We start from the raw sequence: 27,040 nt of genomic DNA, 5'->3' as shown, positions 1-27,040 counted from the left end.
AAAATAAATAAATAAATAAATAAATAAACTGAAAATTCAGAAAATAAATAAATAAATACATAAATAAACTGGAAAATAAATAAATTGGAAATAATTTTTTCAGAAAATAAATAAACTGAAAATTCGAAAGTAAATAAATAAATAAACAGAAAATTGAGAAAATAAACAAATAAGTAAATAAACTGGAAATAAATAAATAAATATGTAAATAAACTGGATACAAATAAATTGAAAATTCAAAAATAAATAAACAAATAAATAAATAAACTGGAAATAAATAAATAAATAAACTGGAAATAAATAAACTGAAAATTCAAAAATAAAATAAATAAACTTGAAATTCAGAAAATAAATAAATAAATAAACTGAAAATTCAAAAAAATAAATAAGCAAAAATTCAAAAATATATAAATAAATAAACTGAAAATTAAAAAATAAATAAATAAATAAATAAACTTGAAATTTAGAAAATAAATAAATAAACTGGAAATAAATAAACTGAAAATTCAAAAATAAATAAATAAATAAATAAATAAACTTGAAATTCAGAAAATAAATAAATAAATAAACTGAAAATTCAAAAATAAATAAATAAATACATAAATAAACTGGAAAATAAATAAATTGGAAATAAAATTTTCAGAAAATAAATAAACTGAAAATTCGAAAATAAATAAATAAATAAACTGAAAATAAATAAATAAATAAACTGGAAATAAATAAACTGAAAATTCAAAAATAAATAAATAAATAAACTTGAAATTCAAAAAATAAATAAATAAACTGGAAAATAATTAAACTGAAAATTCGAAAATAAATAAATAAATAAACTGGAAATAAATAAATAAATAAATAAACTGGAAATAAATAAACTAAAAATTCAAAAATAAATAAATAAATAAACTTGAAAATTCAGAAAATAAATAAATAAACTGGAAATAAAATTTTCAGAAAATAAATAAATTGAAAATTCAAAAAATAAATAAATAAACTGAAAAAATCGAAATATCCTACTCCATTTAATTAACTTCAAAATTGGATTAATTAGACAAGTAATGGTAAAGTGTGGTGGGTCCAATTTGTAAAATGTAGTTATTTAAAAAGTAAGAGATGATATATATGTCCAAAAAGCAGAGTAGGAAGTTAATTGGTGGACAAAATTTTAGAGGCAAACAAGAAGTTGGTTCGGACGCAAGGAGTACTATACTTATCTTAGAAGGTCAACATCTGACATGTCCTACAATTTGTTTGAAAAAATTGAGAAACATCTTTAAATTATAGGTGTTCCGTAGAATATGAAATGAATGCATACATTAATAGTACAAATTAAAGTATACTGAAAAGCAGAAAGTTAAAAAAAGACGTTAGGTGCCAATCCGTAACTAGCGAGTACGAAAAACTTTGATTACTCTCGCAAAAGGGGCTGCAGTCGCCCATTTCTTTTATCTTCGTCTCTGACTCTCTCTCTCTCTCTAGTCCCTTACTTTCTCTCTCTACGCTTTTTCCGAATAATCCATCCATCTTCAGTCATCTCTATATCTACAAAGACGCCATTCCGAGACTTTGTAATAAAATTTACTGTAGGATTAGGATTTATCGATTTTGCAGTCGGGGAGCGAAATTGATTGAATTCCGTGAAAAGCGGCGGGCGGTTTGAATTTCATGTTGATGGCGTCGTCGAGGGTGATCGCGTCCAGGTCACCGCCCAATTCGGATCTGCCGCGTGACTCCCCAACCTCCTCCATAAATATCCACTCCGATCAAGCAGCTAGGGGTTTCGGCTCCATGAATATGGACGAAATCTTCCGGAACATCTACCCCGATTCCACCTCATTCGACAACGGCGCCGCTGGCGGAGAAGCTGCCTCGGGGGGAGGATTGTCCTCCGTGGACGGCGGAGACGGAGGAGTGAGGAATGGCGGCGGGAGCAAGACGGTGGAGGAGGTGTGGAGGGATATCGTCACCGGCGGCGGTGGCGGTGGCGGCGGCGGGGTGAGCGGAGGAGAGACGGCGATGACGCTGGAGGATTTCCTGGCGAAGGCGGGGGCCGTGAACGAGGAGGACGTTAGGGTTCCGGCGGTGGTGACGATGCCGCCTCCGCCGCCGGCTGTGGGGGGTTTTGGAATGGAAGGTGTGATGATGAGTCCTGCGCCGGGGGTTCCGGCGGTTCAGTTTGCGGCGGCGGGGTGTGTGCAGAATGTAATTGGTGTGGAGTTTGGTAGTGGGATGGCGGCGGTGAGTGGTAGCGTCGGAGGCGGTGGGAGAGGGAAGAGGAGAGTGGCAGTGGACGAAGTGCCTCTCGATAAGGCGACGCAGCAAAAACAGAGACGAATGATTAAAAATAGGGAGTCTGCTGCTAGGTCCAGAGAGCGGAAGCAGGTTTAGCTCTCTCTCTCATATTTTTTTATTGTTTTTTGTTTTTCCCCAATTCTTAAATTAAGTAATTGTACCACTACTTGATTTTTTATGTTATCTTGATTGTGATGCATAAAGAAAGCTTCAATTGTTTGCTTGTAGGCTTATACCGTGGAGATGGAAGCAATGGTGACAAGCCTAGAGGAGGAACATGCCCGGCTTTTGAGAGAAGAGGTACTCCTCTCTCTCTCTCTCTCTCTGGACATGCACTTATGTCGATAACCTTAAAATCGCTTTTTAATTTGTATACCTAGCAGCCGTATTTTTAGTCTTCTGGGAATGCTATGTATCGTATTGCTGAACCTTTTGCCCTCTTTAATTGCTTTTTTGATGTGGATGAAGGTTCTCATAAAACTCTAATTTGCAGGCTGAATTGAACAGGGAGAGATACAAGCAGGTATAGCACCTTGATAACTGAGAATATGTTGACATTTTTTCCTCACTTTACACATATTTTTTAGGGTTAATTGCCTATAAATACACGAACTATACTCAAATTTTGGTTTTTGACCAAATCTATTTTTTTGGTCAAAAAATACATAAACTTTTATATTTTTGGAATTTGACCAAAGTCGAAAGTTCGTCGGCTAATAAATTGATTGTCTGAATTCTGATGGCAATCCGAAGGTACCGTTAGAAAGCTCTTAATGCTATATTTCTAATGATACTTATATTGTTGGGTTTTGATAGCCGAAAGTGGTAAAAAAAATGGCATGAAAGTCGAGGTCACGAAACTCTATATTTTTTCTTTTGTTCGACCACTTTCGGTTACCAAAACCCAACAATATAAGTATCATTAGAAAGACAACATCAATAGCTTTCCAACTGTACATTCAGATCGGCCATCAGAATTCAGTCAATCAAGTTATTGGCCAACGAACTTTTAAGGTCATGTCAAATTCCAAAAAATTAAAAGTTTATGTATTTTTTGACCAAAAAAATAGATTTGGTTAAAAACCAAAATTTGAGTATAGTTTGTGTATTTATAGGCAATTATCCCTATTTTTTACATGAAAAGTGCTTTATATATGCGGTTTCAGATGTATCCACCTGTTTTACTTTTCACTTTGATTCTGTCGGAGTAAGCAAAGGGTTACTTTGCCATGATTTTCGTGCTAAACCATAGTGTCAATGTATTCTCTAGACCATGTGCTTATGAAGTCTATACGGCTACACACTTGTATCTCTAGGTTAGGATTGTCTGTAATCAACTTAGGGGGGTTTACTTGGAGGGGGTCTTGATAGGTAAAAATAGTAAGGCTAATCTCTTATTTACTTTGGATTGAAACTTTGAGATATTTCAAGGCCCTTGATTATTTTTATCATTTAAGCTAGTTTTGTTTGATTCGTATCCCATTGAAAATGTGGGATTGGAGAAATACTACTCTTGAAGATAAAAATGCTCAATCATGTATCTTATCAATCATGCAAAGTAAACGCCCCTTACAGAATCAGCTTCATATTTTGGCATCTGACCCTACTTGCATGTTCTTCTAAGTTTTAACATGTAGTATTTGAGTGTCTTTAGTTTCTACAGTAGTCAAGGTGAATCTAAATGAGTGTCACTAGCTAGATTAGGTTACATATATAAATGTTGTGAACTGTGTTTGATTAAAACTTGTGTGTTTGGCTGTTATTGTTGATGATGGGAAGTTTGGGTCGAACTTGGTAACAGAGCGAGAGATGGGTAATCTTCTGCAATTGGTTATTATTGCTCATACTCTAGCTGGAGGGACATCTGGTCGGTGAAATTAACTTTGACTGGTCTGAGATAAGAGTGGGAGTACTGACCTAACTGAATCTATTTGTTCTAATCACTCTGTTGATCATCCATACACTGTTAGCTATCTGCACTAATTTATCCAACACAACTGCATGTGATCTCAAGATGTATATATGTTGTGTGTTTCAAGGGTATTCATATTTCGGAATGTTCTCAACAGATTCCATGCTCTTTCGTTTGACTAAGGTTTTGAAACAAGGTGAACATCGAATTGTGTATCAGGAAACTTGTAAATAAGGATGATATGTTGTTAGAGACATGATATATGATTTGGTGGCAAAAACAATTGTTTCTTGAGATAATTGAAGAATGTTAGGTCACTGAAACTTTATTATGTATATATTACAAAGGGTACTTTAACTACAGAAGCTTAACAAATACGCCAGGTCTTTAGAACATAAAGTTCGCAAATATACCTTGGAGCTCGATGTCATTTAGTTTACTAACTATTTCATTATTTTGTTTTTAATCTTCATGTTGAAGACAGTAAGCTTGGATGGGTTCTCTAATTGTTTAAAGCAGAGGAAGTCCATAATTTCATCATTATATTGAAGACATTAGTTTATGTGTACTATATTACCTCTAATGATAAGGAAATTCTAAACTATAGTATAAAATATTATGAGAAAATCTCTTTTTCCCCAATAAATCTGTCTCCTGAATGCACGTAGCATGAAAATGATCAATTAATCTTACTTAACTATGGTGGAAACTTCAACCACACTGCCGTCTAGTAAGTCTAAAAATCTCATGAGTTATGCTTATGTTCTCGTTCTTCTTTACTGCATGAATCCACATGAGTGTCCTGAGGATAGATGTTCAGGATGGTGACAAGATTAATATCTGACCATTTTTTCTCCATGAAAGGAACTGCCAAGCTTTGTACTTCTTTTCTGTTCTTCTGCAATATTGGTCCTCTTTGTGATAAACTAGGACTTATTGTTATTACTGATGTTAGTAATTTAAGAGTTCACTAAGCTAGATTTGAATACAGAACTTCCTTGAGAAGTTAAACCATAATAAGAGACCTCATGATATACAGATGATAAATGGAAGGATCCATTGGTTAGGAAAGAACCTTGATAGGGACTTGCTTCAGTTATAATAATCTTGTTACAATAAAGGCAAGACGAGTAGTCTAAATTTGTTTGTTACATTGGTGGATATGGTGCTGTAATAAGCTATTATGATGACTGATAAGTTACTTATTATGTAATGCAAAGGCATCTATTTTTACTAAAGAAAAAATGCACCACCCTAAGTGATATTTTGTCTAGAAAACATTAGTTATCAGTGGTGCTTTGTGATTGTTTGAGCCAACTGTTTCAACTCGATATACAGTTTGATCTCTGTGTATGCATAATTGGATCTAAGACCTTGAACAGTTTGATTGTGTTGGTATAAATTACCGAGCATCCGTAATGGTGTATTGCAGCTGATGGAGAACTTAATTCCAGTGGTAGAGAAGCGAAGACCTCCTAGACTTCTGAGGAGCACACGTTCCATATAATGGTAGGTTTTCACTCTCTGGGTGGCTTATAACGATAAAGATATTAGGAAGTAGGTCTTGGGCTGGCATGGAGCTCCAGCAATGTCGCGAGAGGACGTTCTGGCACGGGCTAGATGGACAGTTAGCTACAGACGTACTAGTTAGTGTTCTCCTTCAAAGGGGAAATTCTGAATGAAAGCAGTCTGAGATGTAAATCAAATCCACATGTTGATCACTATACTGTTTATAGACGACATGCTTTTAATCAAATTGCAGTTTCTCCATTTGAATACCGCTTGATTGTATAATGATATATGTAACAAAAATTAATTTGTTTATTAAATCTCTAGTTTATATTTAAATTGAGAGTGATAATGTGATATGACATGTTATATTTTAGTATTTGTATCTATTACTTGTTGAAATGAAAGAATTTAAGTGAGAGGGTTTGAAGATAAATATTGAAAAGTTTTCAATTTTGTATGTTAATGACTGAATGCGGACGAGTCAGGTATGTATCGTACTCCCTCTATTCTATTATGGCTCATAGTTTTTTAGCACGATTATTAAGAAAAAGAGTGATTAAAATGTAAAAACTATAGAAATTTTGGAGTTAATGACCCCAAAATACACGAATTTGCAATTTGCATATGACTTTTCAATTTAGCCTTATATATATACTTTTGATTTAATTGAAATTTGCACGCCGCGTTGACCACTACCCAAATCAAAGGTGACGTGGCTCCCGAAGATGCATACGTGGACGCACCGATAATCATGTAAACGACGTCGTTTTGTCAAGTGTTTTTTAAACAAAAAACGTTGTCATTTCGTGCCGCACACCCCCATTGATTTCCTTTCTCGCCTCTTTGCAAAGACAAACCAGCAAGGGCTCAGCCGACGCTGCGCCGAAATTTCGGCAAGGAGTCGTCCCCTTTTCTCCCCTCTAATCACAGCAAAGAACCGCCGCCACTGATCCCTTTCGACTCTCTCTCTCTCTCTCAGTGAGAACAGAATACAACATTTATTGTAGGAGAACTCAAAAATGATAAAGATGTGATGTTATATGAAACCGAGGGAGTATAAAGCTTTTTAACATTTTAACTCCACTAAACTCAACCAGCTCGTGCGACTCACTTGTCTTTACTAGACAATTCTAGTGGCTAATTATTTTAATGATTACAGCCACAATTTGTTCGACACATCTCTCGGTCTCTCTAGAAACACAATTTGGATGAATAGTTTGACCACTCTGTTTCCTCACATGCCCTTTTGCACCCACGTCAAGCAAGGTCAATTTAATACTCACCATCTTATTGTATCTCACACACACACTCAAACAATCAGAAATATGTTAGAGCTCACACATTGTCAATGTTTGAGAGGATAAAAATTACATATTAGTAGTATTCAATGCTCTGCAGATAATTGACGCAGCAAACAATTTCCAAAGAGAAAATATGGGTTTTGTGAGCTATGCTTATATTTCTTTTCGGATTGTTTCTTTCAACTTAGCTTAGTCTAATTTTAACAAAAATAAAAATGATTAATTTACATAAATAAATGAGTCATAACACTTTATACACTTACACTTAAATGATTGCATTGAAAAGAATTAGATTAAATGAAGCAGGATGAAGGGAGTAATATTTATATATGGTATACAGTTGAATAACACTCTCCTATGAGAGAGAGACATTCGCTGCATGCAGCTCAAGGAAAAGCCCAAGTTTGAGCCGCCACTGCTTCTTGTCATTTTGTTGGTAATAAATATGAGACACAAATCAACAAGTAGGAGAGGAGACAACCATCCAACAAAAAACATCTGCAGAATCCAATGTGGGAAACTCAACTCAAATTCAGCTTGCAAGTACAGCTATATGCCAGAGAGTTGAGAATTAAAAATTCCTATTAATCAGATTGTTGCGGATTTGTATTTTGATACTTTACACATTTTATATCTAGAGCCCAGAGGTATCAAAATTAGTCCAGCCCCTACACAAATTCCAAAACTATACAAACACAATATCTAATCATTTAAATAATTATATAGACACATGTAAGAGAAGATCAGGTACCATAATGGTCAGATCATCAGATAATTAAACAATTTAGTAGCAACAAAATCTATAATTGCAAAAAGGAATCATCAAGAGACAGAAAGTGTTGTTGAAATGGACTGGATCAAAAGGGCATATTTTTCCCAGACATACATGTTTAACAAGAATAAAGAATCAATCAAGAAAAAATTGAAGGCCAGCCTCACACAGACAGAGATCTGGAAACACAATGATACAACAGACACAAAGTAAAATTATACAAGAAAGTATATATCACTAAGTACAAAATCTACCTGAAATTTTTTATTAGTGTAGGCAACATCTCAAAGATTCTCTTTAATGGTAAAAACTATAGCATCATATTTGCACTTCCTTTCCAACAGCTCCTTCATTAAGGCTCTGTAGCCTTGCCAAGGAACTCAAGGCCCTCGGACCGGCAAGCCATGACTTTCCTGAATGTCTCGCGTAACTTGTGTTGCAGTGGCTCAAGTCCCGTCTTACAAGCTTCACATGCTAGAGACAGCTCTTTGACATTCTCTTTTACTTCTTCCTTCAGCTCGTCCGACAGTGGGAACTGAGCGGCATCTACCAAGTCTGTCAACTGATGCACACACTTCTCAATCTGATATATCTCTTTTAACAATCCACAGGTGTTACGTCGCTCTCTCTTCTTGGACTCGTCCATAATTCGGCTGTGGAGTAAGAACAGAGGCGTACTCCACGAGAACTGACGAGGGATTGCAAAGTGAATCTGCACGCCTCGGTCCTGACAAGGGATTGCAGCAACGAGAACCCATAACACAAACATCAGAATATAGCTCATTGCAAAGATGAGCATCGCCAAACCATTAGTCGCTGCTATTTCACTCGCTTTTGGAGGAACCAAGTTATTTGCAATGGACTGGAGCTGCTTAGACGCTGACCAAGAATGCGATACGCTCCAAGACAGTGACCGCGAGTGCCCTGATGAGCTCCGATGGTGTTCCTTGCCCTTTCGCCCAAAAGAGCGGTTTCTGTGTGAAAATACTGAACCGGTATCTTTGTCATCTAACATCAGTAATGCCAAATCCATCAAGGCTTTTCTAGCACGACGAAACTGGCTCTCACCAAGCATTCTCTGCCGATCATCAAGAGCACATACCACAATCTCCAAATGCTTCTGCCAGACACGAACAGTCTCAACACCATCACGAGTTGCATTGAAGATATCCATTGCCTTGATGGTTCTCTCAAAGTACTCAGTAGCAAGCCTGTCTGCCGGTGGTTTCGAGAGAAATGCTTTGTTATCGGATAGTAAGGCGCTGAAATCCTCCTGGCACGTAGTGAACGCGTCCAACAATTTGTGTATCCAAGAAACGGAGAGGAGCTCGTCCGCATTAACCAATGAAAGGTCATGGAAACGGGCAAAAACTTGTCGTTGGAACGACTCCAGGTACTTGATATTCGAATCATGGCTCATTTCTGAATGAACCTGATCACTTCTTATAGTCAATATAGAGCGACGAAAAGATGCAAAAGGGATATGGGATCCATGATTATTTGGAGAAGGCATTTCTTCAAATTGTAACAGATCTCCTCAAACTCCTAAAAACAAACTTGAGTGAAAAAAAAAATAACGCATTAAGTGAACCCTAATTAAGCCCCAAATCAGAATGCAAAAAACTTGCTAATCTCCAAACCATGTTTAGGACAAATTTTAGCTTTATCAAATTACATAGCATAGCAAACCACTTCAGATTTCAACTACACACGTTTCAATTGTGAATTTAACTCAAGTAGTAAGAAACTATAACTTTACAAACACCAAAAAGTAACAACTGAAAAAACACATACAAATTTCACCAGAAAATCAACCGAGTTTAGTCTTTATGAACGTCAAATTCATAAACACGATTGAATTAAAGAGATTTAACATAATCCCAGTCAAACTAACGCACTGACTAATGAAAAGCCTAGAAATTCATGGTTTTACAACAACCAACCTACAGATCAAGAATTGCGTGAAAAAACAGATCTTTAGCGAAAAAAACAAAAAGCAAAATCCAATCAAGAAAAAAACCAAAAAACATCAGGCTTTCAGAGCCGTACAGCCGCTTGCAGAGAAGAAATAAGAGAAAACTAATACTATTAGTGTACCTTGATTGTTACGGCTATATGATGTCTACATGAAAATGAGGACGCCAGAAACATGTGAAATTTTGAAGCAAAACGGAAATTCAAACCCTAGTAAAGGCATAGCTACGAGTGATTTGGAAGAGAAGTAGAGTGGAAAATATTTGACACCAAGAAAAATAAAGCGAAAATAGAGAAAGGGAAACCAGAGAGGAAAGACAACTGTATAGCTGCTGGTGGCACAACACAAATACAATTGTGTGCGCGCCCGTATAAATGTGTGCTTTGATTTTCTATATATTAATATCAAATTTATTAGTAGAAAAAAAAGCAATTTATTTTGTTTGAGCATGTGTACAATCCAGGGCCGGCCCTTTAGTGTATTTTGTGGGGCAATGGCCCAGGGCCCCCAATTTGGGGGCCCCAAAATATTGGCCCAAGAATAGTATTATACCCATATAAAAAAAAAAAAAAATTACTCTACCTATTTCTAACGAGTGAGGAGTTTGGAGGCAACAATTAAAAAAAAAAATCTCTCAAACTCAATAACTCATCAACGGTCAAGAGGAACGACTCTCATCTCTCAATCTCTCTCTCCTTCTCTTCGTACTCTCTCTCTCTCTCTCTCAATGCTCTCTGAACTCTCTCGATTCTCTCCGGCGACTGTACTCTCGGCTCTCACTTGCGCAGCCGCAGCAAGGCAGCAAACGTCTGTTCCTGACCTCCTGTCCCTGCCTGGCTGCGTTCTGCCGGCGCCGGTGCTCCTGCCGGAGGAGTGCTCCTCGCCGGGGCCCCTTTTTTTCCTCTTCGCCTAGGGCCCCTGGAATGTCAGGGCCGGCCCTGGTACAATCTAGATGTATGTGTGTTTTTTGATTATTTATTTACAGATATGGTAATTCTATTAGATACAACCTAGGGTAACTCAAATGACTACTTTAATATGTTTAAATCACGGGTTATGCGTTGTAATTTGTAAGTTAGCTTCAACTTGTGGTGTCGATGTAACCTAATTAAAAGCCGATGTTGCACCCTTTCTATATCAAAAAATATAGTACTACTATATAGAGAGGATTAGACGAAAACTTCTAATATGTGTGACTTGAAATATTCGTGAGAATTAAGAATTCATCGTATTTATTATTATTTTTTAATTATAAGGTTAGATTTGATTTTTATAATATGATAATGTACTATAATTGGTCACTTTCTTGCTAAGTGAGATTTATAGTGATTTTAATTATAAAAAATTCAATTAAATAATTATTCACGAAAATCATGATTATTCACAATTAATTGGTATTTGGTATTTATTCATAGGGCTGTAAATGAACAAAGCTACTCGCAAGCTATTCGAGATTCGGCTCGAAAAAAGCTCGTTCGGAGCTCGATTCGATAATAAACGAGCCGACCTCGAAATTTTTATCGAGCCGAGCTCGAGCCTGACAGTGCTCGGCTCGTTGAGCTCGCGAACATGTTCGAATTCGATTGTTCGCGAACATGTTCGCAAGCCTGTTCACGAACCTTCAGTCAAGCCTTCAATCGAGTTAGTACACGAGCCTTAAACGAGTCGAACTCGAACTCGAACTCGTGTAACATATTAATTAAGAAGATTTTCTTAAATTTATAACAAATTTGAGCTTGAACACCATATATACGAACATCTAACGAGCCGAGCTCGAGCTCAAGCTCGAATTCGATATTATCGAGCATCACCCGAGCCGAACTCGAACCGAGCCCGAGCTTAGTAAGTGGATGACGAGCCGAGCTCGATCATCAAAATAAAAGCTCGAATCGAGCTCGAGCCGAGCTCGAACACCCGAATATTTAAACGAGCCGAGCTCGAGCCTGCTAGTATTCGGCTCGGCTCGGCTCGTTTACAGCCCTATTTATTCACAACCAACTATGTAATATTCACGGTAATATCATTGAGAATAACTTAGGCAAAATTCATTTTATTTTTATTGTGTAATTCACGGGAAATTGTGATGTATTCACGGCAAATCAGGATAATTTCATTGCAAATGGAAGGTGACAGAATTATTAAAATTTCGTTAGATAGATTAGTTTTTTTACCCTAAAAACTTACAAACATAGATTAAATCATGACCGTAAAATTTAAAATAATTTAAGATTTATAATTAATCTTAATTCCCACTTTAATGTAAAATTCTGATTGGAAGCTAATCCTATTTATATGGTGTGTATTTTAATTTTCCGATCCCCACATACAAATAATTCAAGAAGTACCAAAATGTGAAGAGTCTTTGAACGTATGCGTCATACAATAAAAGAATTAATTTTAAAAAAATGATACACAAGAACTGCTTCTGTCAAACTATATTTTATATTTAAAAAAATCATCAAAGTACTTTGTAAGAGACATAATTCTGAATTGATTATATTTCTGTCATGTAATTAATTCGCCAGTCCCATCGCAAAGTACCAACCAACATCTTAATAATACTTTATAATCCCAATTTTCTTCGTGACATGAACATAACTTATTTTTATATCATTTTGAAAGAAATTAAATAATACTCTTGCAATAATGCATTTCCGAATTGAATGCGATCGACAAGACATTATCCATTGGTATTGTCAACGTGATGCTTAACTTCATTTTTTTCATCATTTCGTTTACTAAACTCTGTACGTTTAACTATTCTGTTACACACAATAATATTAAAAAATATAATAATAATAATAATAATAATAATAATAATAATAATAATAATAATTGCGAGTTTTTTTCTTCATAAAAAATGTATACATCAAAATATCAAATTATGATGAGGTTAATGAGAAAAATGCTTGCAATAAAAGCAACGAATAATAAAAATTAATAGGATGGTCCACCAGATTGGGTGGATAACAATAATTTGAATTGTAAAAATGATATATGTATAACATTTAATTTCTTCCTAATGTTTCTGGCACTTGTCAATAATAGGTAGGCAACATAAATATTGATGGACAATCACCCTCTTAGCCCACATTCTTGCATGTTATGCTGGAAGAGTCTACACTACGCGGGGGCGTAGTGCGCTCTCCGCTCCGATTGTTACACGTGTAGTTTATAAAAGGTAACTTTGAACAGTATCCGGTTTCGAGATAAACCACCTTCCAACACTATTCCTGTTTTTTGTGAAGGCACCTAGTACCTAGAAAACCTACTACCTAAAAGACCTACTATTGAATTTTAATCTTCTCCTGCACTTGCTCTTGATTTTGAAAATCTTGAATGTGTTTACCATCTCCAGTAGCTGGTTTTCATCTTCTCCGGCAGTGTTTGTCTTCATTTTCCTATTGTGTCATTTCTTCACCATCGACATTAGTCGGTTTTATATGCGGCATTTGGATTGTGGAGATTACTTGAAGTGATAGTACATGTTTTGTTTCTTGATGAAATTTGAATCCATCGGTGACTTTAATTTCAAATTCTTTGAAGCCCACACCCTTTTTCTCTCTTGTTTATCTTCTTTCAAATTTGCAAACTCATTTTCTCTCACTAAAAATAGATCTCTAGCTGTCTGTCCTGTCCTCTTCCAAAATCAGAACAATCGAAAATTTCGCACCGCAACAGAAAACAGTTAAAATTGTCGTCGATTCAGATGAAGAGAGAGTGGTGAGGCTCGCGCATGGTGAAAACCAGACGAGGTGGTGGGTGGCGGTATCTATTTTGGTTGTTGGATGTTCAGCCAAGATGAGGAAGGAGGAGCTGGGTGGGTGGAGGTTAAGGAGGAAATACTGTACAGGCGGCGACGGCGACGGCGTCGAGGAAGGCAGGGGTTGGCGGAGGAAAAGGATGCAGAGGAGGAGAGAGAGAGAGTTTGCGTGGTGGAGAGTGAGAGATAGAGAGATATACAAATGAGAGAGAGAGAGAGACAATGAGAGAGCGAGATAGATTTACAAGAGAAAGAAGAGAATAAATAAAAAAATACTATGATTTGGATTTTTCTAAATTTTCAGTTGAAAAAAAAACATGAATTATTTTTAATATATATGTATTGCATTATTCGTACATAATATGAGAGAAATCACTTATAATTTACATAACAAAGAAAAATGTTTAATTAATGGTCACAAAAGCTTTCCTAAAAAAAGAAGTTCGCAAAAGGTCATTATCAATTAATTACATGATAAATGTGGGAATAAGAATCACAATTATCAATAAATTATAATCCTTTAAGTCAAATAAAATGAAACAAACGTAAATTGTGAAATTGAGATCTAATTTAAAATTAAAATTAATTTCATTTAAATTATAATATATCAAAAGGTCAAGATTTTAATTTGAAATCAAATTCAAGTGGATTTTAAAATTGAGTGATAATTTTGTAGTTACTACTATTATAAATAATATAAAATTTTACATACATATGAAGTTAATTCATAAGGTAATCATCAATACAAACAAAAACATCAAATGATAAATTTTAAATACTTTAAATCGTTGTTGACTAGTCAATTTAATTGATTAATTCATTGCTAGTATTTTAGTGATAATGTGAGAACAATATATTTGTTCTTAAAATTAATACATTCACTGTAAAAAATAATACACATAAAAAATATGAATTTCGCTCACGTCAGAATTCGACTAAGGTATTGCATACATCCATCGTAGATCTTTACGATCGTAGGTCTGAGAATGGTTGTCATCAATCCTCTTTTTAAATAAGGTTCTCATTTGAACAATTTTATATATAGGTGTTGATTATTGTGAGAACTATATTTATGATCATAATGTGAGAACAATGCATTTGTACCATTCACCATTCGCATGTATAAAAAATAAATTAAAAGAAAATAAAAAAACGAAGTGGAGAATTAGTACATCATAAATTTAATAATCAACAACGATTTAATCGATTAAAGTATTACTCCCTCTATCTCAATATAGATGTCTCATAGCTTTTGAGCATTGAGATTAAGAAACGTTTAAAAAGTAGATAAAGTGGTTGATGAAAGTTATTTAAATATTAGATATCAAGAGATAATATATTGCCTAAAAAGGAATGAGACATTTATATTAAGACGTTCCATTAAAAAAAGTGAGACATTTATATTGGGACGAAGAGAGTATAATTAAGTGGTATTCCATCGTATTTTAAAAAGACCGTCCACAAAAATATTAGTTTAGTATCGAATCGAATCTCAAACTTTATTTATCGAATATAAAGACCGTCCACAAAAATATTTTTTAAAAAATATCCGATCGAAGCTCAAGTGTATCGGCTGGACATATGTGATATCCCACATGTATCGAGCGGACACATATTTATTCATCATAAATCAATCTCTATCACACATCTTCAAATTACAAACTTAAAATTGTGGCTATTACTTAATCTATGAGCACTTTAATGTAATCACCACACACACAATATATAGAATTGTATATAGACACGCACGCATTAAAACATACTAATTTTATATAGACACACACGCATTAAAACATAATTTTACAATATGTCCCCCACCAATTTAGTGTCAAATAAAGAATAATAATAACAATTATGAAATGATGCCTAATTTGTTAGCAAATATTTGTCCCGACGGTATTCTCAATTTTTCCGGCGGTATTCTCAATTTTTTCGGCGGTATTCTCAACTTACTCGGCGGTATTCTCAATTTACTCGGTGGTATTCTTAATTTTCCGGCGGTATTCTCAATTTTTCCGACGGTATTTTCAATTTACCCGTAGATATTCTCAATTTAATCCGACGATATTCTCAATTTACCCGTAGGTATTGGCAAATTTCCACTTGAATATACCACTAAAAAAAACAAATAATGCAAGTACAACATACGACCATATCACCAATTTTTTCATTCTATTTAATTTAAGATGTATATTGAATAATTTATTATGAATAAAAAATATGTATTTAATCTGTGATGAATTTGTTATATTCATTATTAATTAATAAAACTAATTGGTATTTTAACTATTGATAATCTAAATTTGACAATGTATACATTATCCGGCGGTATTCTCAATTTTTCCGGCGGTATTCTCAATTTTTCCGACGGTATTCTCAACTTACTCGGCGGTATTCTCAATTTTTCCGGCGGTATTCTCAATTTACTAGGTGGTATTCTCAATTACTCGGCAATATTCTCAATTTTCCCGACGGTATTTTCAATTTACCCGTAGATATTCTCAATTTAATCCGACGGTATTCTCAATTTACCCGTAGGTATTGGCAAATTTCCACTTGAATATCCAATTACACTTACAAATGGGGTTACCACTAAAAAAACCAAATAATGCAAGTACAACATACGACCATATCACCGAAAACAAGAACGACCCAATCATGAGTTAATCACTAATCAAACTAACATTCTTAAGTTATAATTATAATATTCTTACTAAGAATCTTGAATTCTTACTAGGAATCTTGGAATTAGTGATGAGTGATGAGTTAATCACTAATCAAACTAACATTCTTAAGTTATAATTTTTTCACTAGGTGTCTAAGATACCTAGTGTCCAAAAATCACTACCCTTTGTCGAAATTAATAATCTACCGGCGGTATTCTCAATTTCCCCGACGGTATTTTTAATTTACCCGGCGGTATTTTCAATTTTTCCGACGGTATTCTCAATTTACCCGGCGGTATTTTCAATTTTTCCGACGGTATTCTCAATTTTTCCGGCGGTATTCTCAATTTTCCTGGCGGTATTCTCAAATTACGCGGAGGTATTGTCAATTTTCCCTTCATTTGGTTCACCGGTCACGTGATTAATAATATTCCACTGCAAGTCTTTTATATTTGTATATGTAGATTGAAAAATATTCCATCACGTGATTTAATGTAAAATATTTGTACGTGATTATGTGCATGAGTATGGCAACACATCTACTTCTCATCAGAATCAGCCAGGGGCGGAGCCAGACTTTCGCTCCAGGGGGGTCCATTTAAAAAAATAATAATAATAAATTAATTAAAATAAATTAGAAATAAATAATACTACTCCCTACGTCCGCCAAAAGTATTCCACTTTGGCTGGGCGCGGAGTTTAATAAAATTGGAGATGATGTTGATGTAGTGGAGAAAGGGTCCCACCACTTTATGAGATGTGTGGTTGAGATTGAATTTGGGGTGAGTTTTTTGTAAATAAAGAGTGTTTGTAAGGATAAAATATAAAGATGGATGGTGGGATCATGACTTTAAAAGGAAAGTGGAATACTTTTTGCGAACGCCAAATATAGTAATTGTGGAATACTTTTGGCGGACGGATGAGGGAGTAACACAATTATAAATATCTTTTAAATTACAAAAATACATTTTGTTCATACAAAACAACTTCAAAAATTGAAGATGGATAAAACTTGGGATTTTGGCAAATAAAATCATGAACTATTTCGAATTTAACAATTTTAATGTGAATTTTTAAATGTGGCGAATTAATCACCATCTTTTCAATTTTTCCAAGTTCGTCCCTCGCAATTTTTTATGATCGTCAGATTATTGACTTGGAATTTTTGTGGATTAATTATCCACATAATATTCATGTTACGAAAATAGTTTGCAATAAAATTACTAAATATTGAAAATTATAGTGCAAATACATGATACATCCCTTACTTATTTAAAGAAATTTTTAATTAAAACTGAACAACATCGTTTTGACCTCACAAAAACTGTATGAAGATAAATTTATATATATATATATATTTTAATACTAAAATTACAAAAATATACCTACTATTTTTGAAAATCCCAGGGGGGCCCAGTGACCCCCCTGCCCCACCCCTAGCTCCGCCCCTGGAATCAGCCACGTTTTTTCTTCAAAATCTATCTGATTATAATTTTGATCCCAGATATATGGAGTATATGATGTAGGTAGTAATTTTTTTTTGGCCAAACATTTTAATATTCATATACAATTTTTCTAAAAATTTTGATTTTTGAAGGGATTGACGACTGAGGGCCTCCAAAATCTACTATTCCCTCCGTCCGCCAAGATTATGGCAATTTGCCAGGGCACGGGATTTAATAAAATTGGTGATGATTTTGATGTAGTGGAGAAATGGTCCCACCACTTTATGAGATGAGTGACTGAGATTGAATTTTAAGTGATTTTTTTGTAAATAAAGAGTGTTACTCCCTCCATCCACCAAAGATATGCCACAATTTTCTTTTTCGTCCGTCCACAAAAAATATGCCACATCTATTTTTAGTAGTGGGGTCCACATCATTCCACTCACATTTAAAGTGGGACTCTTACTCCAGTACCAACTTCACTCACATTTTATTAAAACCCGTGCCGAAAGTAAAGTGGCATATAATTGGTGGACGGAGGGAGTAGTAAGGATAAAATATTAAAGAGGATAGTGGGACCATTGCCATAAAATGAAAGTGACATAATCTTGGCGAACACCCAATATAGTAATTGTGACATAATCTTGGCGGACGAAGGGAGTATTAGATAATTTCAAAACGACATTGATGCCCCGAAAGAGTGAACGTGAAAGATCTCCACACGCCAACAATTGGGTTGTTCTTGGTTTCGGTGATCTGATCGTATGTTGTGCTTGCATTAATTGCATTTTTTTGTTAGTGGTAACCTCGTTTGTAAGTGCAATTGGATATTCAAGTGAAAATTGTCCAATACCTCCGGGTAAATTGAGAATACCGCCAGATTAAATTGAGAATACCTCCTGGATAAATTGAGAAATACCAACGGATAAATTGAGAATACCGTCAGAAAAATTGAGAATACCGTCGGGTAAATTGAGAATACCTCCGGAAAAATTGAGAATACCGCCGGATAATGTATACATTGTCAAATTTAGATTATCAATAGTGAAAATACCAATTAATTTTATTAATTAATAATGAATATAACAAATTCATCACAGATTAAATACATATTTTTTTATTCATAATAAATTATTCAATATACTTCTTAAATTAAATAGAATGAAAAAATTGGTGGGGGAACAAATTGTAAAATTATGTTTTAATGTGTGTGTGTCTATATAAATATCTATATAATGTGTGTGTGTCTTTATTTCAAATTAAATATAAGCTTTTATTCAAGATTGTTATTGAAAAGAAAAATATGAAACAAACTGTGTTTCTCAAATCTATTGTTAGATATTTTCAAATTATATATTTATATATATATATATTTTATTAATACACACAAAATAAATAATATAACAATTTTAAGAGATGTCATAATTTTTATATTTAGTAAACAAATGTATAAAGTATTTTTTTATAAGTTACCTTTGTCATCGGTGCTCTAAGTTCTCCGGCGAGAGATTTCCAATGTCAAGAAAATAGGTACTGTAAACATACTTCCCGCACAAGCTTTTTCGGACGACAAAAAAATTAATTAAACAGCGAAATCTGTAATTCAATTTATTTTGGTTCAACCGAAAAAAAAAGGTACAGAGATCGACGTTTGACGTGTCTAAATGTGAATGGTGTTCCCAAATTATTTTTATTTTTTATTTTGAGAGAGTGTTCGGTGTTCCCAAAATATTGAAATTAAGAGTTTTACAGTAAAAGAGATACATCATAAACCGCCGGTATTGTCCAAACCAGGGACATTTTTGAACAGTAAAAAAGCTTTACACGTGTAAGCATCCTAGGCGCAAGGCGTAATACGCATGGGTGTAGCATAGACTCTTCCATGCTGCCTTCAATTATTGACACCTTATTTTATTTTATTTTTATTTTATTTTTCCAGAAGACATTTCTTTTACATAAATTTCCCAAGGTTACTACTCCAATGATTCTGTGTCTTAATTGCAGTTAATCTTTGATGTGATGTCCTACTAGATCCATAAACCATAATTAATCCCTCCGTCTCATTATAAATGTCTCACTTTTCATAATGAGATGTTCTATTACAAATGTCTCATCCCTTTTTTAACAATATATATTCTCTCTCTATATCTAATATTTAAATAATTTTCATCAACCCATTTTATTTATTGTATACATATTTTTTAATTTCCGTGCCAAAAAGTAATGGTACATCTGTAATGGAACATTTGTAATGAGACAGAAAATGGAGTATAATTAATACTCATTTTACCCCACTTCAAGTGTCTTGTTTCTTTTCGATAAGATTTTTTAAAAAAAGATTAATTTGATTATTAAGTGGCGTAGTGTAGAAAGTTGAAAATTTGATGTGAACCCCAAATTTTTTCACTTTTTGTGACTAATTATTTTTATTAAAGAAAATAAGATGTTTGAAGTGGGATACTAAAAAAACAAGACACTTGAAGTGAGACGAATGAAGTATTATATTAAACGATGGTTTTGGCCTTTTGAATTGATTTTTATTTTTATTTTTTGAGGAATTAGGTTTTGAATTAATATTCTAACCGATGAGTTAATTGTAAATTCTCATCAATACAACATGCATATGTGTTGACGTGTAAAAGTGGACAATTTTTAAAAGAAAACACACACGCACACACTTTGTATACTATTTATGAAGTAGCAAGAGTTGGTACTGTAGACAAAAATCTACATAGAACAAAAATAGTAGTATCACTTTAATTTTTAGAGTGTGTTATTTTTTTTTAAGGGAAAAGGTATGATTTACTCATTATCACGAAGTGCAATTTATTGGAGCCAGACCAACAAGTTTGACTTTCAGACTATTACATTAGAATGCCAAGTGGCGAAATTCGTCAAACAATGTGCAGCCCGATTGACCTCTCTACGAACATGACAAAACTTCAAAACTAAATACTTCTTAGTATGCATTAGGGGTGAGCAAAAAAATCCGAAACCGAATAACCGAATCGATCCAAACCGAAATTTTAAAATATGTTTCAATTCGGTTCGGTTCGAATTTTTTAAAACCGAACAAAACCGAATTATATTTATAATATATATATATATACATATATATAATATAATATTTTAATTATAATTTTATAATATCTAACTTCTACTATTTTTAAAATTTTTATAGTTTTTTTTTCGATTTTTTTGGAATTTTTCAATTTTTGTTTTAAATTTTCGATTTTGTTCATTTTTTTCGGATTAATTCGATTTTTCGGTTCAGTTCGGTTTTAATTATAAGAATTTCTGTTAATTTGGTTCGGTTTATTCGGTTAATTTGGTTTGGTTCGATTTTTTTTTTCAAACTGAACAAAAATATGATTTGATTTGGTTTTAGCAAAAACCGAACCATATAACCAAATACACACCCTTATATGAAACCAATGCCTAGGAGAAAGGCATGCAGTTCGCCCATCAACGTGGTTTATGTTCTCTAGATGCGGCGTGCAGCAGCCGCGATAGGTTTTCCGGTATGATCCCGCACAATGAATCCCACACCAACAATGGCTCCATCTTCATGAATAGACACATCAACATCGAGGCATAGAACCCCTCTGGGTGGTGGTTTCCAACATCTGGCCCCTTTCTTAGGTAGAATATGCCTTTGGGCAATAATACAGAATTTGGCTTCCTGAAAAAAATATGAGAAAATTAATTATACTTCATACTTTAATAATTTTTACTTTTTTATCTTTTTTTTATGAATAAAAAAGTTAATCTCATACCACATTCATTTCATATATTTGTTCTTTTTATTGAAAATACATGGATAAATTGTTAAATGACTATACTATCATTTATATATTTAAATAGAGAAATAATATAATGAGGTATAAATTTATCACTTAGAGTAAGAATCAATTTTTATAACTTGTTTAATAGAATAATATAAATAGAAGGTCATAATTCATTTTAAAGATTACGCTGATTATTTAGAGAAAGAGCAATACAATTTTAGAGTTTTAGAGTTTTCTCAATCATTATTGTGTTCGTGTATCTGTTAGAGCAGATCATAGGAAATATCATCAGTGGGGATTTAATCAAGTTTGTACCTCATTTGTTCAATAGTTATTATGCCATAAATACACCAGGTTCTGATTTCCTCATTATTTTTATATATAAATTAAGAAATTTACATTTTATGAACTCGTATATATAGGGGAGGGTTATGGCGAAAAGTGAAAACAACCCTTACACTATAAAATAGGAACAATTAATGAGCATAAATTCGATGGCCCAAATTTAAAATAGGAAATTCGGATAAATTTGTAATAGTTAAATTCTAAATTTGTAGCATTTTTAAGAATAAGGGCATAAGAGAAATTGCATAAAGTTGACCTTCTAGAATTTTCGGTTGGTAATATGGAAAGACGGATTTTCCACATATGATGATGACACAATTCATTTTGCATAAGACATGAATTAATAGTGAAAATTGCATGAATTGTTATAAGCCATCAAATGAAAATACATACAATTAATACTAGTGGGTAACCCGTCGAAATTCGACGGATATCTTTTGGCGTAATAATTTTAAAGCACTGATATATTAATAAGTTTTCAAACAATATAATATGAAATAATAATATTAATACATTTAATTAGAATAACAGCCTCCACAACAGCGCTCTTGCACCCAGCTCAGGCCCCACTGTTCGTGACCCCTCCCCCACATCTGGTCTTTTGTCTCGCACACATCTTAAAGAAGAAAATGTAAGACGTGTGCTATGCACGTATCATATTAAAATTTTATCTTTTCTTTTTTATTTTTATTGCAAAATTTATCTATAAAATACTACTCATTTTATTTTAACTAATGTAATATTTAAATTCTAATTTGTATAAAATGAAATTTCTTAGAGCCATTTTAGAGGCCCTTGCTATGGAAGGGTGACTCTTAATGCGGAATATCCTCTTAGAGCCTCCAAATGGGTTATGCCATTGTGAATGCTCTAGGTGTTGCAATAAATGAAATTATTATTGAAAAATAAGTTTACATTAGATTTCAAACTATAATAGAAGTAAATACAATATGACTCCAGCTAACCCTATTCCCATGAATTTAAAAACCACATAGGAAGCATCATTTATCCATCCAACATGGCAATAGAAGGAATGGTCAATAGTATAACAATATATACTAAAGTACAAACATGAGTTAATGAGTTATTGAATTTTGTATGATGGACTCGGACAAATTGATATGTTCAAGTAAATTACATTCTAGCTTGTGGCCTTTACTAAGATGTGGGCAACAAGTGGCCGGGCATATATAATCTTTTAATCGAACCACATTAGCTAAGCAGCTGCAGAGAAGCAAGACAAATCAATGAGCTGACATATTTTAGATGAGCAAGAAATGAAGTGCGTAACAAAAACTCCATTTACTTGTTTCCACCATTTATATGTCCACAAGGAGGTCGTCTGTATACATATAGTATACCTGCTCATAATCACCGCCGTTGAGTTCTTCTTCTTCTTCTTCTACATTTTATTCCTCTTCTGGTTCCTCGTCTTCATTTTCTCCTTCATTTCCCTAAAAACACAAATTTCCTGAGAGAAAAAGAATGACATAGTAATCACAAAAAATAAGACATTGCTCTGAGTAAAATAGATGAAGTAAATGCTAAAAAGAGTTTCAATTGAGACATAAAATATACCTTAGAATTCTCCTCAAGCCTCAAGCTTCACAAAGTGATCGTGTTTGGTCCATCTTACAGGTTAGGTCCATTGTCAAAATTCCATTCTTACCGGTTAGGTCCATCTACAAACGTGTTACAACTTTAAATTTATGAATATGAGAAATTCTTTATTCAGCTAATCAATGTGAAGAGCAGAATGCCTAAAGCTAATTCATTATAAAAACTACGAAAAGTGCAAAGGTGCTGCGAAGAGTTTAATATAAAGATTACTCGTGGGACAATATTGAAAATCAGCATCACTACTTAATAAAATCTAATCATTATATAACTGCTTCCCAAAATATGGCTTAAGCACCTCAAAGCTAGGACGGAAGCCAGTTTTTTTCTTATTTTACTTGAACTGTGAAGCAACAGTACTGCATTGTTCTATTTGCATAACATCTGAGACACATTAAACCAGCTAATTTTCAGCTTGTTCATGATCCATTTGGCCGTAACAACCACTTTCGAATTTAATTGGAAAATGATGAGATTGGCCTTGTTCAGATAATGTAAGAGCTTCAGAAAACTCAATAAGTTCATAAAGGACCAATGATGCACATGATTTTAGTAGAAGAAGAACACCACAACATAAAGGAGTTCCTCAATATGTGAACTTTTGCTTACATATTGCAAAACAAACGTCAAACCTCTATCTCCTTTTATCACCTATGCTAAATTCAGCTAAATTTGAACAAAAGCATGATTTACTTTAGGATTCCAATGAACCTAAGAGACCCAAACTTTTGTCATTTGATGAAGTTGGGGAATGTTCGTCATTTTGATAGAGTGAAGACGATAGGAAACTAAAGAACTCGAATATGAAAGAGAGATTCAGGAACAAAAGGACAACTCCTCCTCGCGAGGTCAAGTCTTATGATTGTTTTAAATTTTCTTTCAGTCACAAGCATATTCTCAAAATAAAATTATAAAGAAAAAGATCTCACAAATAGAACATTATTCAAGTAACATCTATGACTACAATGATCACCAACACATAACGAATCTCTATCTTCTCAAAGATATAATATAATCCTCAACAAATTTATGGATATGTGTATCAATATAAATGTAAATCAACAAAAGCATCACGAATATGAAAATTTAAAAAGCGCAAAAAACATTTGAAGATCTTGTACAACTCATTCATCTAGTTCTACTTTATGATGAAAAATAGAAATATACCTCTTTCAGCTTCCTTGCAAGCCGAAGTAGCTTATGCTTCATTCCGGGATCACTCTCACTATCTGCTCGGTCCTGACATCTCGTGTAGAAGTGGGGTCGAATATTGTTCCATTCCTTGCTAAAAATTAATAATCTTCTTCAATCAGTTGGTGCAGGCTTATAAACCATAAAGACCCCAATTAGTTTGCCGCAGATGTGAATCATTTTATTCTGATCCAGTAGTTAACTATTCACATCCCTGTCTCTGTGGCTTTTATCATTTTCAGTAATAGCGCCACCCTCTTGAATATGTTTCTCAGTAGACGACACATGTTCTTGAGCTGATTCATTCACTGCAAAACCAAATCGAATTATGAATGAATTACTGAAAAATAGCCTGAAACCTACGAAATATGCCCTTCAACCTACACTCTCAAAAATGCAACCCCCTTCTCCATACACAACCCAATTAATTCTCATCCAAACATCTCATCAATAGTTCAGCTCTATCGTTTCTAATTCCAAAGTTAACAAATTCCCAACTCAATTTCCACCGAAATTGAAAATGCAGTCCCATCAAATAAGCTTCTAAACAGAGCATACATAGCTTCACATAACCAAAAAAACAAATTCTTAATTTTCACAAACAAAATCATCTTATTACAAACAAAGTGCCATCACCATTCTCCCATATTCCTTCTGCATAAACACATTGGAAACCACTTCCCCCCAAATGCAGCTCGCAACAACTCCCAACAAAATCAACTCAAAGTATTTCAACAATTAAGGTGTTATAATAAAAATAATAAAATGAAAAAAGTATACCAAATATCTTCAGGAAATCCGTATTTGATGAGCTCCTCTGAATGCCATGTATTATATCGTCGCCGGACGGAGGCATCGAGGCCGAAGAAGGCATGGCGCAGAAAGGCTAGGTGAGGGCGGCGTAGTCACGCACTGCTGTTGTCAATCGAAAGAGACAGGTCGGAGCGAGCTGGCGAGGGCTGGAGTGCGGCGCATCACAGATCGGCCGTACTGGAGGGAGAGACGACGGCGCCGGCTTGAGGCCGGTGTGTGGCGCATCGCAGACCGGAGGGAGGGGCGGCGGCTCCAAGTTGAGGCCGAAGTACAGCGAATTGTGGCGGGTGACTGGGTGAGGGGAGAGCGTATGTGAGAGACGGGGGTAATTGGGTTTAGGTTTGGGAATTATGGAAGAGAAATACTCCCTCCGTCCACGAAAAAGAGTCCTGTTTCCCCTCTTTTTTTTGTCCATAAAAAAGAGTCCTGTTTCACTTTTTGTACCATTATACCCTCCAAAGACTTCAATATTTACTTTACTTTGCCATTAATACATCTACCTCAATAACTAAAAATAATTGAGTTAATTCCTTAATTAAAATCTAATTAAAACTCACGCACACACTCACAAAACACACACGACACACACAGAGATGCAGCGCCCCCCTCCCCCCTCCTTCCTCACCGGCGTCGCCGGCTCTCCGGGCACCACCACCGGTGCACCTCCCTTCTCTCACCTCTCGCCTCACGCCCTCTCTCTCTTCTCAAACTCTCAAGCACCCTTGAACCCAGACGCCGCGCCGCCTTCATCTACTGCCGGCGAAGGTGACAGCAGCAAGGGCTGCGGCCGCCGCGGTTCCCTCTCCGGCGAAGCCGCGCCTGAGCGCCGATCCCCTGGCTTCATCTCTCTCTCTCACCACTCAGCCCTAAATCCCCAAAATCCAGAATCTACCCTAAATTCCCTAGCTTCATCTTTCTCTCTCTCACCGCTCCGATGGATCTGTTGCCATATCGCCGCCTCGCTTCTTCTTCTTCACCCTAAGCGCCGTCTCCCTCAAATCTCCGCCTCCATCTCAGCCCAAAACCCCAAATCGCCGCCCCCCTCTGAGCCTGAAACCATAAGGCGCTGCCTCCCTCAAATCCTCTCGGAGCCTGAAACCATAAGGCGCCGCCTCCGGCTGGTCTCGATCCTCTCGGAGCACCACAGGAACTCGCACTGGTGAGGAGCTTGGTAGCGGTGGATGGAGTGATGCGGCAGGAGAATATCCTGAATTTGGTTTGGAATTTTCTAGATTTGTTGCTGGCATTTGCTGAATTTGTTGAATTTGTTGAATCGATTTCTGAATTTGCTGAATTTGCTGAATTTGTTGAAATTTGTTGAAATTGTTGAATCGATTGGTAAATTTGTTGAATCGATTGTTGAAATTTGTTGAATTTGTTGAATCGATTGTTGAAATTTGTTGAATTTGTTGAAATTGCTGAATCGATTTCTTAACCCATTTGTTGAATTTGTTTACTCAATCGATTTCTTAATTAATATCCTAAATTTGTTGCATTTGATTGCTATAATGCCTTAATTTGTTTGGAATTTGCTGAATTGCTTTACCCATGTCATTAACACTACCCCTATAAATTTACTTCTCTCTCCACTTACACCTACTTTAACAACTTTCTTAAAACCCGTGCCGAGTCCCAAATGGGACTCTTTTTC

General features: G+C 34.7%; 2 protein-coding genes and 1 long non-coding RNA gene across 6 annotated transcripts; 1 reads left to right on the top strand and 2 right to left on the bottom strand.

Annotated features, from left to right (window-relative positions):
* Positions 1-1,232: 1,232 nt before the first annotated feature.
* LOC131018627 (bZIP transcription factor 12-like) lies at positions 1,233-6,049 on the top strand. Of its 2 annotated transcripts, XM_057947342.1 has the most exons (4): positions 1,233-2,379; positions 2,518-2,589; positions 2,783-2,812; positions 5,634-6,049. In XM_057947342.1, the coding sequence occupies exons 1-4, from the start codon at positions 1,663-1,665 to the stop codon at positions 5,706-5,708; spliced, it is 894 nt and encodes a 297-aa protein (XP_057803325.1). In that variant the 5' UTR covers positions 1,233-1,662; the 3' UTR covers positions 5,709-6,049. The 2 variants fall into 2 exon arrangements, with proteins under 2 accessions (XP_057803325.1, XP_057803327.1); XM_057947344.1 differs by lacking the exon at positions 2,783-2,812.
* Positions 6,050-7,853: 1,804 nt separating this feature from the next.
* On the bottom strand, positions 7,854-10,200 carry LOC131018619 (protein ROH1-like). Of its 3 annotated transcripts, none has more exons than XM_057947335.1 (2): positions 9,884-10,200; positions 7,854-9,342 (listed from the first exon to the last, which is right to left on the bottom strand). In XM_057947335.1, exon 2 carries the CDS (start codon positions 9,297-9,299, stop codon positions 8,139-8,141), a length of 1,161 nt encoding a protein of 386 aa, XP_057803318.1. In that variant the 5' UTR covers positions 9,300-9,342; positions 9,884-10,200; the 3' UTR covers positions 7,854-8,138. The 3 variants fall into 3 exon arrangements, with proteins under 3 accessions (XP_057803318.1, XP_057803320.1, XP_057803323.1); XM_057947337.1 differs by having other exon boundaries at positions 7,854-9,331; positions 9,884-10,157; XM_057947340.1 differs by having other exon boundaries at positions 7,854-9,218; positions 9,884-10,141.
* A 12,593-nt stretch (positions 10,201-22,793) lies between these two features.
* On the bottom strand, positions 22,794-25,747 carry LOC131018614 (uncharacterized). Its single transcript, XR_009100088.1, has 4 exons — positions 25,357-25,747; positions 24,553-24,884; positions 23,347-23,450; positions 22,794-23,239 (listed from the first exon to the last, which is right to left on the bottom strand). It is a non-coding gene; the product is annotated as an uncharacterized LOC131018614 (long non-coding RNA).
* Positions 25,748-27,040: the final 1,293 nt, after the last annotated feature.

This window comes from Salvia miltiorrhiza, chromosome 1 (genome assembly GCF_028751815.1).
Source record: "Salvia miltiorrhiza cultivar Shanhuang (shh) chromosome 1, IMPLAD_Smil_shh, whole genome shotgun sequence".
Lineage (NCBI taxonomy): Eukaryota > Viridiplantae > Streptophyta > Magnoliopsida > Lamiales > Lamiaceae > Salvia > Salvia miltiorrhiza.
This window is presented reverse-complemented; position numbering and strand designations above follow the sequence as displayed.